Source organism: Aquarana catesbeiana, linkage group LG04, assembly GCF_042186555.1.
Source record: "Aquarana catesbeiana isolate 2022-GZ linkage group LG04, ASM4218655v1, whole genome shotgun sequence".
NCBI classification, from domain to species: Eukaryota; Metazoa; Chordata; class Amphibia; order Anura; family Ranidae; genus Aquarana; species Aquarana catesbeiana.
In genome coordinates this window covers 435,317,238-435,333,198 of record NC_133327.1, presented here as the reverse complement: position 1 = coordinate 435,333,198, position 15,961 = coordinate 435,317,238, and the positions used below count along the sequence as shown (strand labels likewise).

At 38.5% G+C, this 15,961-nt stretch overlaps 1 protein-coding gene across 3 annotated transcripts in view; it reads left to right on the top strand.

Moving 5' to 3' along the window:
- The window catches only part of AIG1 (androgen induced 1), a 537,675-nt gene that overhangs the window by 469,288 nt on the left and 52,426 nt on the right, over nucleotides 1-15,961 (top strand). The window contains exons 4-5 of one of the 3 annotated variants that reach the window (XR_012243928.1): nucleotides 3,929-3,963; nucleotides 12,091-12,206. The exons of 1 other annotated variant lie outside the window; for it this stretch is intronic. Coding sequence is in view for 1 of the 2 variants with exons in the window: in XM_073627423.1 (XP_073483524.1) it covers nucleotides 12,091-12,206 (116 nt within the window). In the remaining variant the exon portion in view is untranslated. The remainder of the gene's footprint in view (nucleotides 1-3,928; nucleotides 3,964-12,090; nucleotides 12,207-15,961) is intronic. One more of the 3 variants, XM_073627423.1, reaches the window with a different exon arrangement.

The window sequence follows — 15,961 nt, the reverse complement described above, 5'->3', positions numbered from 1 at the left end:
TGTGTGGCTTTCCTAATCAAGTCCAATCAGTATAATCAAACACAGCTGGACTCAAATGAAGGTGTAGAACCATCTCAAGGATGATCAGAAGAAATGGACAGCACCTGAGTTAAATATATGAGTGTTACAGCAAAGGGTCTGGATACTTAGGACCATGTTAGATTTCAGTATTTCTTTTTGAATAAATCTGCAAAAATGTCAACAATTCTGTGTTGTTCTGTCAATATGGGGTGCTGTGTGTACATTAATGAGGAAAAAAAAATGAACTTAAATGATTTTAGCAAATGGCTGCAATATAACAAAGAGTGAAAAATTTAAGGGGGTCTGAATTCTTTCCGTCCCCACTGTACATACATGTGCTCCAGTAGTGGTTATACGTCATCACTGAGGGTGGACTTTCAGATGGTGACAAAAGCGGAACATGCCTGCACATTAAGCATTGAAACAGCTTCCTTTATACTTCATTGAAAGGTCATGTGACAGGGTGACAACACAAGAGAGCTATTTGGAAACAAAGATAAAGCATTGTCAAACCATAATAGGAAGTGTGTGAACAAGGACCTTCGTGGCAGAATCACCAGGTATAATTTTAATGCAAAAGCTTGAAAATTACATTTGAAATTACATTAAGGTAATAAACTTTATTTTAGCTTTTTAGAATTGTATTTCCATCTACTTTAGGTTTCCATCCAATCTATCAATACTGCAGTAATTAACAATGAGTATATAATGCATATTGTTATGTCATCTCTGTGAAATAGTGAGATTAAAGTGACCCTAGAGTATGTCATGTGTTGCTATTGTGTAAAACTAACATATTAAAGAAAAAATTGTAGTTAGTTATCTTATTCACATTTTGAGCTGACAAGTTGGTATTTTGTGAAGTACCATGATTGCAAAGATCATTTTATATAAACAATTTGAGACAATTCTGTAAAATATCGGTTTTCAGTTTATGGGTATCCAAAGGATTTCCATATGAGATATAATCAAATAGGGGTCCATGAAAGGCAAATCATACAAGTCAAGCATGAATGGTTGCAGATGTAAGTATTGAATTCTAATATTCTATGTCAGAATGTTGGCAGATTAGGGTGTAAAAGGAAGGGACGTATCCTCTAATGCCCTGTACACACGGTCGGACATTGATCGGACATTCAATTTTTTTTGACGGATGTTGGGTCAAACTTGTCTTGCATACACACGGTCACACAAAGTTGTCGGAAAATCCGATCGTTCTAAACGCAGTGACGTAAAACACGTACGCAGTAGCCAATAGCTTTCGTCTCTTAATTTATTCTGAGCATACGTGGCACTTTGTGCGTCAGAATTGTGGACACACGATCAGAATTTCAGACAACGGATTTTGTTGTCTGAAAATTTTATAGCAAGCTCTCATGCCCTGTACACACGGTCGGATTTTCTGAGGGAAAATGTGTGATAGGACCTTGTTGTCGCAAATTCCGACCATGTGTGGGCTCCATCACACATTTTCCATCAGAATTTCCGACACACAAAGTTTGAGAGCTTGCTATAAAATTTTCCGACAACAAAATTCGTTGTCGGAAATTCCGATCGTGTGTACACAAATCCGACGCACAAAGTGCCACGCATGCTCAGAATAAATGAAGAGACAAAAGCTATTGGCTACTGCCCCATTTCTAGTCCCAATGTACACGTTTTATGTCACCGCGTTCAGAACGATTGGATTTTCCGACAACTTTGTGTGACCGTGTGTATGCAAGACAAGTTTGAGCCAACATCCGTTGGAAAAAATCCATGGATTTTGTTGTCGGAATGTCCGATCAATGTCCGACTGTGTGTACAAGGCATTTAACTTTGTGTGTCGGAAATTCCGATGGAAAATGTGTGATGGAGCCTACACACGGTCAGAATTTCCAACAACAAAGTCCTATCACACATTTTCCATCGGAAAATCCTATCGTGTGTACAGGGCATTAGAGTTAATTTACCTCAACATGTCAGCTACCTATGCTGCCAAACTTAGTTTGCCAATTGGTCTGTCTAACATTAATGTAATATATTTTGGGCAAGCCCTTCTATTCTGATACTAGAATATTCATATTAGAATGCAGATTGTGCTGGCCAATGGTTTTTTAATGTCACAGCTTGATGAGTTTGATACAGTTTGCAGGACACTCTCAGTCTCAGATCAATCAAATTAACATTTACATCATAGTAAACAACCCAAATGAAAACCACCTGGTCCAGTTGTTACTTGGGATAAGCAATGAAAATCTGTAATTCAAATAAGAAAAGATTTCATGCAAATATCTCCACATGAGGAAGTGTATCTCTTATACCTCTTTCCAGAAACCAGTGACCTAACATGTTACTGTAAGTACTATACTTTTTTCAGTCAGATACACCATTAAGAAGAAACCACAAGGCCTTTGCTTGGTGTTTTAAATCCTGAATCTATAACATTAAAATCACAGTACAAAGGATAAGTCTTTATAGGCTGCAGAGATACCAGTACTAAAAGGTTGAAAATCAGTTGCCAGCAGGTTGACAGACAGTTGTAAAAAAGCAGAGTTGTATGGGTATTGCCACATTTTGGATCAAATAATAAATTCAGAAGGGCATTAAACTGAAATTCTGGTATTGTGGGCTTCACACTTTATAGATTATTTTTCTGTGTCAAACGGATTGTTGAAAGAGAAAAACTGAAAGTTTTTTTCATAAACCAGCCTTTCTCAACTGTCGTGCTGTCTGGGTTTTATCAGGGGTTCTGGGGGAATCACGGGTGCCCACACACAATACCTGTGATCTACTATCATTAGACAGTCAATTACAGGCAAAAGACACAGAGCCAAGCAGAGTGGCTGTGTGAATTCTGTAATGGCCAATCACAATAATAACAAATGTAACAAGACTTATCAGTGTTAATTGCATCAAAGAATAAACAGGTATTCTGTTGTGCCACATGTGGCTTTGTTGTGTGGCAGAGCTGTGCAAATCTCAGAACTGGGTACACAGCAATACAAACACTTTGGCAGGAAAAACAGCTCTGATATAAATATTTCATCTGTGTATTTGTCTGGTTTTCTGGAGCTCAACTTTAAAGTGTTTGTAAACATCAGACATTAAAAAAGAACAAATTACATCCCTCTATTGTGTGTACTAAGTGGAATTTAAAGCACTGAGTCTGGTTCCTCTTTGATCTCTCCTCTCTCTGCATGGCTCACTCCTATCAGATTAAAGTGGAGGTCCATCCTGTAAAAAAAAAAAATGCACCAAAAAATACCTAAAAAAATTAAGGAAAATAAATAAAACATTTTTTTACTTACGTGAAATGGCTGTTGCTATGCAGTCTTCCTAATCTGCCTCTTCCTACATCGCGGTGATCTTCAGTCTTCTCCGCCCCGTGTTGTCTTCTGGGGAATGGGGCGCGGTGTGTTATGGGAACTGTGTGTGTCCCACAACACATCACGTCCCATTCACAAAGCGCCGCTCCGCTCGCGCATGCGCAGTAGGAAACTGGCAGTGAAGCCGCAAGGCTCCACTGCCTGTTTCCCTTGATAAGGATGGCGGTGCCGGGACCCGAGAGCCGAGGAATGGGTCGGCCTCGGGCGGCCAACATCGCGGGCACCCAGGACAGGTAAGTACTTATCTGAAGTCAGCAGCTACAGTGTTTGTAGCTGCTGACTTTTAATTTTCTATTTTTTTTAATGGCGGAATCCTGCTTTAAGCTGACATCTCAGCCCAACATGAGGCAGCCCACCCCTGTCAAGCATACAGTAGATGACTCATACACTCAGCTCTATGTTTCTCTGGGCTTGTAACGAGGGGGTGTGTCACTTCTCTCCAATCAGCTCTTAGATTACACTCAGGTCTGTGTGTGACATCAGATCTCCGCCCTTTGCTTTCTGCTGCTGATAAAAATCCTTTCATTTGTGTATTGTAGATGGCTGTACAGGACAGATGGCAGCAGATAAAAAGGTACAACTTATGTAGGAGGATTTCCTTCTTCTCTGTGTATTACCTGAGGCTAGTCACTTCACAGTGTATATGTAAGAGTTAAAAGGTCTACTTTAAATTTAGAGGTGTGAATTGGCCTCACATGTGCTTGTGGTTCATCTGTAGGGGCATCTCTATTTATTTTTTTATTTTTAAATTACATTTTTTTTATTCTATTTCACAAAGCATCTATATGCAAAACCTTTGAATAGGGTTGTATTGACGGTGCCTAGGGCAGCAGGGTTAGAGGTAGCAACACCTTTAAAATGTACAAATTGTAAGACATTTTCTGTACAGTATTTTGTTTCCTTCTACTGGCCACCTCTAGACATTGATGATTAAGTTAAAAAAAAAGAACTGTAGGGAGTAGTGTATTTAAGGGATGTTGAAAGGATTAAGTTAAAAAAAAGAACTGTAGGGAGTAGTGTATTTAAGGGATGTTGAAAGGAGTTGGAAGGAACTTTATTACCCAGGAAACTTGAAACCTCCCGTCTTTTCTCTTGTGTGATGTTCTGTATAATTAAAAGTAATTCTTACATAGAGTATAATGCAGACAGCATGCTCCTTAACCACTTCACTATCAGGCACTTTTACCCCCTGCCTGCCAAGGCCAGCTTTTAGCACTGTCACACTTTGAATGACAATTGCGCAGTCATGCAACACTGTACCCAAACTAAATTTTTATCATTTTTTTCACACAACTAGAGCGTTCTTTTGATGGTGTGTAATCACCACTGGGTTTTTTATTTTTTGATAAACAAAAATGAAAATTTTGAGAAAAAAAACATGCTTTTTTTAATTTCTGTTATAAAATTTGATAAATAAATAATTGATCTTCATAAATTTTGGCCAAAATGTATTTTGCTACATTTCTTTGGTGAAAATAACACAAATTAGTGTATATTATTTAGTCTGTAGGAAAGTTATATAGTTCACAAATAATGGTATATTCAGTTGTGCTCATAAGTTTGCATACCCTGGCAAAATGTATGATTTCTTGGCTATTTTTCAGAGAATATGAATGATAACATAAAATCTTTTCTTTCACTCATGGTTAGTGTTTGGCTGAAGCCATTTATTATCATTCAGCTGTGTTTACTCTTTTTAAATCATAATGACAACACAAACTACCCAAATGACCCTGATCAAAAGTTTACATACCCCTTTTCTTAATACTGTGTATTGCCCCCTTTAACATCAATGACAGCTTGAAGTCTTTTGTGGTATTTGTGGATGAGGCTCTTTATCTTCTAAGATGGTAAAACTGCCCATTCCTCTTGGCAAAAAGCCTCCAGTTCCTGTAAATTCTTGGGTTGTGTTGCATGAACTGCAAGTTTGAGATCTCCCCATAGTGGCTCAATGATATTGAGGTCAGGAGACTGGTATGGCCACTCCAGAACCTTCACTTTATTCTGCTGTAGCCAATGACAGGTCGACTTGGCCTTGTGTTTTGGATCATTGTTATGTTGGAATGCCCAAGTATGTCCCATGCGCAGCTTCCTGGCTGATGAATGCAAATGTTCCTCCAGTATTTTTTGATAACATACTGCATTCATCTTGCCATCAATTTTGACCAGATTTATTGTGCCTTTGTAGCTCCCACATCACCAAAACATCAGCGATCCATCTCCGTGTTCCACAGTAGGAATGGTGTACGTTTCATTATAGGCCTTGTTATCTCCTCTCCAAATGTAGGGTTTATGGTTGTGGCCAAAAAGCTCAATTTTGGTCTTATCACTCCAAATGATTTTGTGCCAGAAGGTTTGAGGCTTGTCTCTGTGCTGTATTGTAAGTGGGATACTTTGAGGCATTCGCGTAGTAATGGCTTTCTTCTGGCGACTCGACCATGCAGCCCATCTTTCTTCAAGTGCCTCCTTATTGCGCATCTTGAAACAGCCACACCACATGTTTTCAGAGAGTCCTATATTTCACCTAAAGTTATTTGTGGGTTTTTCTTTGCATCCCGAACAATTTTCCTTACAGTTGTGGCTGAAATTTTAGTTGTTCTACCTGACCGTGGTTGGTTTCAACAGAATCCCTCATTTTCCACTTCTTGATTAGAGTTTGAACACACTTCTTGATTAGAGTTTGAACACTGCTGATTGGCATTCTCAATTCTATGGATATCTTTTTATATCCCTTTCCTTTGTAAATGAATGAATGAATGAATGAATGAAGTAGTTGAACTGTTTTATACAGTTCAACTACCTTTTCCCACAGATCCTTTGACAATTCTTTTGCTTTCCCCATGACTCAGAATCCAGAAACAACAGTGCAGCACTGGATGAAAGATGCAAGAGTCTGTCAGGAGTCCAGAAACGAATTGACCTTTTATACACACACTAATTACAAGCAAACAGATCACAGGTGAGGATGGTTACCTTTAATGCCCTGTACACACGGTCAAATTTTCCGACAGAAAATGTGTGATAGGACCATGTTGTTGGAAATTCTGACCGTGTGTGGGCTCCATCACACATTTTTTTCGGAATTTCCGACACACAAAGTTTGAGAGCTTGCTATAAAATTTTACGACAACAAAATCCATTGTCGGAAATTCCGATCGTGTGTACACAAATCTGATGCACAAAGTGCCATGCATGCTCAGAATAAATTAAGAGACGAAAGCTATTGGCTACTGCCCTGTTTATAGTCCCGACGTACGTGTTTTACGTCACCGCGTTCAAAACGATCGGATTTTCTGACAACTTTGTGTGACCGTGTGTATGCAAGACAAGTTTGAGCCAACATCCGTCGGAAAAAATCCATGGATTTTGTTGTCAGAATGTCCAATCAATGTCCGACTGTGTGTACAGGGCATAATAGTCATTCAAACCCGTTTGTGTCAACTTGTGTGCATGTTATCAGGCCAAAATCAACAAGGTATGTAAACTTTTGATCAGGGTCATTTGGGTAGTTTCTGTTGTCATTATGATTTAAAAAGAGTAAATAGTAAGACTGATAATAAATGGCTTCAGCCAAACACTAGCCATGAGTAAAAGAACATTTTTTGTGTTATTGATAATCTCTGAAAAATGGGCAAGAAATCATAAATTTTGCCAGGGTATGTAAACTTATGAGCACAACTGTATATCTAAAAATTGATCAGTCCTGATGTACTGAAGGCCTATCTGATTTCTTGAGGCCCAAAAATATCAGGACAGTACAGACATCCCCCAAATTACCCCTTTTTGGAATAGAGACAGTCCAAGGTATTTAGTAAGAAGCGTGGCAAGCTTTTTGAAGTGTTTTTTTGGTCATAATTTTTTGGTAAATTAAGGAATTTAAAAAAATATTTTTTTTTCTGTACATACTGTTACCAGCGCAGTACAGTCATCATACAGTATAACTGGTGTGGCGATGTTTAGGGACACTGACTGGTGACAGTAGGACATTTTAATTTATTTTTTTATTATATTTTGTTTATTTTTTTATGATTGTGTTTTTAATACACTTTGACCAGAGCATGTTACTATAGTAACATTGTACTACTCTGAGGAAGTGATCAGTATTTTTTTTACACATTTGCTTGTGTATAGCAATGCATTTCTTTGCTATAAGCAAGCATTCTACTGAATGAAATCAATTCATTCAGTTTGTTTTGTTGTGATTAGCTGTGATTCGCCACAGCTGATCACATGGCATAGATTGGCTGTGATTGGCCCAGTCTGTACCATGTGATCACTGTGACCAATCACAGCTAGACACACAACTGTACACAATGGATGGCTTGAAAGGAAGCCATCCATTGTTTACAACTGTCATGTGATTGGTTACAGCGGTCACATGGTACCGGTACAGTGATCAGTCATAGGCTGTGCCTGGTGACAGATCGCACCGCAGCACGGACCTGCTGGCATGTGCCAGGCGTGATCCGGGAGGATGTCATATGATGTCCACCCAGATCGACGAAAGTCCCGCCCAGCCATCATATTCCTATAGGCCGAGAAGTGGTTAAAGTGGAATTCCAGTCAAATTCTAACTAAGGCCAAATCTACCCCCACCACTATTCTAAGACTTTTCTATCTACCATGTAAAAGAAAAGATGTCCATACCTATCTATTCTGAAGCTGCTCCAGTTACATGATCGGGTCCCAGCGCAAGCTTCAGCAAATAGGAAAGGCAGTGAAAACAGCTGCAGAACCTGTGCGATGACATCACCCATAGGATTACTAGGCATTGGTTGTTGGCTGTCCGTCCTCTACACTGAAGCTGGCGATGGAAGATGGTCATGTGATCGGAGTTGGTTCAGAATATGTAAGTATACAAATCTCTTCTTTTACAGGGTAGATAGAATATTCTTAGAATGGGGGTGGGGGTAGATTTAGCCTTAGCTGGAATTCAACTGGAATACGTTAAATAGTGCGGTCTAGCATTTGATTTACCAAAATAAAGACATGATGCAAGCAGATGAGCTTGCACAAAAGCATGCTATTATTAATGTGTGCCTAGAAAAACACAAGGTCTAAATACAGCCCTGCATGCAATGTGGATTATCTTATACAATAAATATTTTATTACAATAAAAGAGGCTCTTTGGCTTTTTCCCCTCTTTGAAATACATATTTTAGTTGGAGTATAGATATAAAAATTGTTACACATATAGCTTTATAACTGATCCTTTTCTTTTACTCGACATCATGATATTTTTTTAAACATGCACAGCAGAGCTGTAGTTATTCGGCTCAGTTAGGAGCATATTGGCATTTGATCCTCCTTATCCTCATGACAAAAGTCTTTTGGCAGGAAGCAGACACACTAAAGCCTCTTCCTTTATTCATATTCATCTCAAGCTCTGTTCCCTATAGACATAACAGTGGCTGGAGCCAGTGGGAGCAGAAGGTTTGCTCATCTATATATTATCTTTGGATAACTGACCACAGAGTCCCGCATGGTTCTAAAATAGACCAATTCTGTCAAATACATGCTTATTGCAGATACTGAGTGCATATACTGTAGGCAATAAGTGTCTGCTGTGCATTGAATACATATACTATGTAAAGCCACCATATACAACACAATAGATTTAGATCTAACTTCACAAGTTGTGGTAGGTTAATAGTTACAGATCATTCAGTGATAAAAAACGGTTTATTTTTTGGTACACAAGTACAAATGTTAACATCAAAGTAGGAAAGCTACAAGGCAAATGGGGTTGATTTAGTAAAACTCGAGAGTGCAAAATCTGGTGAACCTGTACATACAAACCAATCAGCTTCCAGGGCTTTTGTCAAAACCCGAACAAGCTGAAATAAGAAGCTTACTGGATACTATGCGCGACTGCATCAGATTTTGTACTCTCCAGTTTTAGTAAATCAGCCCCAGATTTCATTTATATGTAATAGGCACTCTATAAAATCGAGGCATAGGGATTGCTTTACTAAAGGCAAGAAAAGTTTTACTTTTCAAAGGAATTTTCTCTTAGCTTTGTGAATGTGGTAAACCTTCACTTTGCAAAGAATACCCAATCATGTGCAAGGAAATTAAAAAAAAAATATTTTTTAATTTCCCAGAGTTACGAACACTCAAGCTACGATACATATCCTTATGTATTCACTTTATTTTTTTTTTAAAAGTAGTTTTCAGAATGCACTGAAAAGTATGCTATTTGTCCGGAGTGTAAGGTGTTTTCCACAGTCAGAATATTTTTAAAGTGCAAGAGTCTTTAAATGTTTTTTAAAGTCTATTTATAAATATTTTCGCACAACATTCATACAACTTTTACCCAAGATTCACACATTTTCTAATAAGATTAAATTGGCAAAATGTGTGATTCCTGGGTGAAATTTGTGTAATTCTTAAGTGGACACTTTAAAAACAGACCCCCCAAGTATTATTAGGATAATGAGTTTTGCCACTTTGCACTGACTTCCACACCTGCCCCCAGGGTGGGATAATACACACCTCTGACCATGCTGCACCCCCTCTTGTTCTTCGTTGGACCTATATACCTTGCTTCCCTCACCTCCTGAAGAAGCAGGGTATTCCCAGGAAATGCGTTGAGATTGAGCAAGATTACCTACCCACAGAAGATACCTTATCTGTTATTCTATTTTCAGTTGTGAACTTTTTGTTAATTTGATGTATTAGGTGCCTGTTACGCTGTGGGAGGTATTTGAGGGAGGTCCATTATTATATTGGTTCTGTCTTTTATGAGAATATTTTAATATATGTTGGAAAAATAAAATATATTGATTTTATTTGAGAGTTCTTGCTGGCAACTTAAAAATCCATCTTGTTCTTCTTCTCTTTTTGATCGTAATATAGGATGTTGGTGCCTTTTGGCATTCCTTAAAGCGGTTGCCCATTCTCCTGTGAAAAAAAATGAAAAGTCAGCAGATACAAAAACTGTAGCTGCTGACTTTTAAAAAAACAGCCACTCACCTATCCCACCATCCAGTGGTGTTCTCACCCCAACTGGTTTCATCTGCTGTATTTTTTCCTTGGTGCCGGCATCTTAACTGTGGGGAACCAGCTGTGACAGCTTGTGGCTTCACAGCCGGATGCCCACTTTGCATTGTGAATGGTTCCCCAGTCCTCTGGGATCTGTCACGTGTCCCAGAAGACTGAGGGGGAGGGAAGAAGCAGAACCTCTGCTTCCGATCATCTAGGTGGTCGGAGCAGAAGTGGGAGCGGGTACCTGTCAAAATCGAGTACCAACTCCTCAAAAGTGCCAATTCTTCAAGAGCAGCAGGGGATGAGTCCTTAAAGCAGAACTTCTGCTTTTGCGTGGAGCCCCACTTTAATATTTTCCTACAAGTGACTCCCAAGTTTTATCTTTTCAGTACTGCTGCTAACCAATTAAATGAAATTGAATTGTATGAAAAACAACAACTGATTTAAAAAAAGAGACTTTAGCTTCTTTTGTTTGTTTAAAAAACAACCTAACAAATAAAACAATGCTTATAATATGTCTTAAATGTAATGTGATTTGAATAAGGAACAATTCATTTGTCATTACCTTGTGTTACCAAATGATTTATCTATTATTATGGTGTTCCAGCAGACAGACATGCTTTATGAAAAGCACTCTAACCATATCAAAGCAGTTTTTTTTTAAATTTTGCACCGCATGAATGTAAATTTATCTTTAGACAGATGTGTTTATTGCAGCTTAAAGCAGATCTTCACTGCATCTGAGCACCAAACACCAAAAACACTATTTATTGTTATTTAATATTTTTAATATTCAAAGCAAACTCCCCTATTCATCCATGTCTCCATTCTTTATTTTGCTGAGAAATCGCTTTGAAAAACAACCCCCTAGCTTTTCTGGCTGTGGCCATCTTGAATAAGAGCAAATGATTCATGTACCATTTACTTCCTGGAAGCCATTGCCCTTAACACAGGCATGCATGCATGCAGGAGAGTGTGCTTAGCTGAGAAAACCCCTCCTCTTCTCCTCCCCTCCTGAAGACTCCTGGGATGTATGACATAATTTGCCTAGGCAAGGAATCAGGAAGTAACTGAAGAAATGGAAAAAAAAGTAAATATGACTTTTCTATTTAGCTAGCAGCTTGAGGATTAAAAATAATCAATGTTGATTGGAAGAGTAAAATTCCACTTTAAATCAATTCTTGTGGCAGATATATTCTCTTTGCTAAATGTATGCCAAGTGATATGTAAAGGTAAATTTATAGCTATTTATAAACAATATTTCTCCTGACAATATTGTTATCTTCCATTCTCCCCATAAAGTTGGTGCCATCTTTGTTCAGAAATCATGCAGAATCATTATCTACTTCCTGGACTTGGATGCTGGCCCATGTGCTTTATGTTCCGTGTACATATTGTTTCACACAGATCAGATCAGCTTGTGAGTTATCACAAAGTTACTATGTATATTCCGAAAAATTTCTTGGGGAGAGGTGACTGAGAAAATGTTTCCTTCAGACTGCAGCATACAGATGTCATTATCCTTCCGGAATATAGCCCTGAAGCAGACAATTGGAGTGGTACAGCCTCTTGGATTGGAGATCAAGAACTGATACTGTTTTTTAATTAAACTTCTGCTGTATATTAAGACTTGTCAAGAATGTATTTATATAGACCTGTACAGTTACTGGTGGTTCCACTATAAATGCTTATAACTATCTGTTTATTTTCTAGCATACAACAGTGCTGCCTTTCATATTAATTGAGATGAGAACAGCTCATCACCAGTATCCACGCAGAAGTTGTGGCCTTGTAACAGTCAGCTGCTTTGCAATTTCTTATATTTTATGGTAAGAGTTACATTTAAAAAGTGAATTATATTTTAACCAGTTATATTACTTTTTCCAAATGCTACATTAGTCCAATACCTGCATTTTGCAATTTTGGATGAAAATTGCCCCAACTAGCAGGGCTTGTTCATACTTTCAGTGTTCTTAAACATTTTTCCTACAAGAAAATAGAATCCGGGGCACTTGCGGCTTCATTTCCTTCTGTATTGCAAGTTTTATACACAGAGATTAAAAAATCCAGCCAATGACCATTTTACTTGTGTAACAAAAGCCTTCTTGAGATAATTGCAAGACTTTCTGTGTTTGCATGTAAAAGCTTCAATAAACAAGGAAACGTTTAAGCACTCTATATTTGTTTATCTTATATATTGAATTATGGTTATCATATCAAATGAAGTACCATGAGCTGTCAGCAAGAGATTGCATATGAATGAATTGTCTCCATTGACGTTTCATGTTTGCAGCAGTTTTGGATCGCTGTGACCTCTATTACCCACACACTTATGCCCCGTACACACGATCGGAAATGCTGCCAGCAAAACTCAGATGCCGCCAGCAAAAGATTGAGAGTAGGTTCTCTATTTTTCGGTCGGAAAAAGTTCCTATCCGAAAATGCGCTCGTCTGTATGCATTTCTGACACGCAAAAAAACACGCATGCTCGGAAACAATTTGACGCATGCTCGGAAGCATTGAACTTCATTTTCTCAGCTCGTCGTAGTGTTGTACATCAATGCATTCTTGACGGTCAAAAGTTCAGAGAACTTTTGTGTGACCATGTGTATGCAAGGCAAGCTTGAGCGGAATTCCGTCGGAAAAACCATCCAAGATTTTTCCGACGGAAATTCCACTCGTGTGTATGGGGCATAATGCTGCATTATTTTGTAGATTTTTTTTGGTGGGGATTTTGATAATCTCCTGAATGCAGCCATATGCCTAACATACTCCTATCACTTTCAGGTTCCATTCTGGTTTAAGCAAACGCTCACAAAAGATCCATATTATGCTCCTAAACTCTTGTTAGGCTCCATGCACAGTGGGCTTAAAAAAACTCCAGTTCCCTTGGCAGAAAAAACACGAAATTAGTGCGTTTTGTACAGAGTTTAAGTGAGTTTAGGAGAGTTTAGTGTTTTTTCTTCCAGACAGCTGCACAAACCAGAAGGTTTTTTTTTTCCTAAATGCTAAGCTCAAAATATGCCTGTAATCGTCCTAATGTGCATGGACACATAGTTTAACATCAGCTGCTTCTACAGGCAAAGCAAAAACCTCCTGTTGAAGCAACAATATTTAAGCCAGTGTGCATGGGGACTTACTAGTGCTTTTAAGTATTTTCAGCGTCTAGAAGATCACAATATGGCTTAGCACATTTGGGGAAATGGATAGAAAAATGCTTTTAAAGTGTCTCCAAAACTCAACAAACATTTAAAATGCTCATAAATGCCAATACCATTTGAAAATGTTTAGAAACACCCATGTGCAAATGCTGATAATAGATATTAATACATACTTGTCATCTTCCAGCAATGCTGTTGTGAATGAACCATAATAACACTTCAGTAATTATTAAATAAATCTATATGTAAACGGGAAGGCCTCTCTAAATCGGTTTATTTTTTATATCCTAATTATCATTGTTACAGGAGCTTTCCTGACACCAATATGGCAGCATACATATGATATAGCTTCGCCCCAATATCCACCCCCAGGACCTGTTAAAATCTATAAAGAGTATCTGACTAAGGGCAACCTTTTTGTGCTCAAGATCTAGACCTGCAAGACCGTGATGTTGCAATAAGTCCCTACCTGTCAACTGTGTCCGTCTGGGTTCATCCTCTCCCAGACGCTGTCCCACATCTTAGGTTGCTAAATGCACCAACAAGGTGGGGAGCCCCTTCTGGTGGTCTTTTGGGGAAATTCTCTAACTAGAGACGTCAGAATCTCATGTGGTGCACCTGAGTTGGTGTTCAGTTGCTGGAGTCCATAATGCATGTGTTTCTCTGAACACCTGAGCTGGAGTTTGGTTGCTGGAGTCCATGATGCATGTGTTTCTCTGCACCTCTGATCTGGTGTTTGGTTGCTGGAGTCCATGATGCATGTGTTTCTCTGCACACCTGAGCAGGAGTTTGGTTGATGCAGTCCATGATGCATGTGTTTCTCTGCACACCTGAGCTAGTGTTTGGATGCTGCAGACCATGATGCATGTGTTTTCTATAAAAGTATTCGTTCAAAAGTGGCCATTTTCAGTGTGATATCGACAGGGAGAGGAATAGAACAGGGCTCTGTTCAGCGCAGTTAGTGTGATGTAGTGTGCTATTCTGATTCTATTGTCAGTGTAGAATATCAGTTTAGTGTGACTCTAGTGATAGTTCAGTGTGAGTGTAGTGCAACCATTCATCTTTACATTAGTGTGAATGTAGGGATAGTTCAGTCAGTGTGAGTGTAGTGTGACCACCATTCATCTTTACATTACTGTGAATGTAGGGATAGTTCAGTCAGTGTGAGTGTAGTGAGACCACCATTTATCTTTACATTAGTGTGAATGTAGGGATAGTTCAGTCAGTGTGAGTGTAATGACCGTTTAACACAGTATATTTCATTGCGTTACTGCAAGTTTAACGCCATATATTTCAGTATGTTACGTGCTGTTCAACGCAGTTTATTTCAGTTACTTTAATGCATGTTTAACACCATATATTTCAGTGTGTTATCTTCCATTTAACGCAGTACATTTCTGTGCGTTAGTGCACGTGTAACACAGTATATTTCAGTGTGTTACATGCCGTTTAACGCAGTACGTTTCTGTGCATTACTGCACACTTAACACAGTATATATCAGTGCGTTACTGCAAGTTTGACGCTGTATATTTCAGTGCATTACACGCTATTTAATGCAGATTATTTCAGTGCGTTACTGCAAGTTTAACGCCGTATATTTCAATGCGTTATCTTCAGTTTAACGCAGTACATTTTTGTGTGTTACTGTGCGCTTAATGCAGTATATTTCAGTGTGTTACTACAAGTTTAACGCCGTATATTTCAGTGCATTACACGCCATTTAATGCAGTTTATTTCAGTGCGTTACTGCAAGTTTAACGCTGTATATTTGAGTGCATTATCTTCCGTTTAACGCAGTACATTTCTGTGCCTTGCTGCATGCTTAACGCAGAATATTTTAGTGCGTTACTGCAAGTTTAACGATATATATTACAGTGCGTTACTGCAAGTTTAACGCTGTATATTTCAGTGCATTATCTTCAGTTTAACGCAGTACATTTCTGTGCATTGCTGCACGCTTAATGCAGAATATTTTAGTGCGTTACTGCATGTTTAACGCTGTATATTTCAGTGCATTACTGCAAGTTTAACACTCTATATTTCAGTGTGTTATCTTCCGTTTAACGCTGTATAGTGCAGTGCATTACTGTAGTTTAATGCCATATATTTCAATGCGTTATGTGCCATTTAACGCAGTACATTTCTGTGCATTATTGCATGCTTTACGCAGTATATTTCAGTGCGTTTCTGCGTTAAATGCCATATATTTCAGTGCATTACACACCATTTAATGCAGTTTATTTCAGTGCGTTACTGAAAGTTTAATGCCGTATATTTCAATGCGTTATCTTCTGTTTAACGCAGTACATTTCTGTGCGTTACTGCACGCTTAACGCAGTATATTTCAGTGTGTTACTGCAAGTTTAACACTGTATATTTCAGTGCATTACATGCCGTTTTATGCAGTTTATTTCAGTGTGTT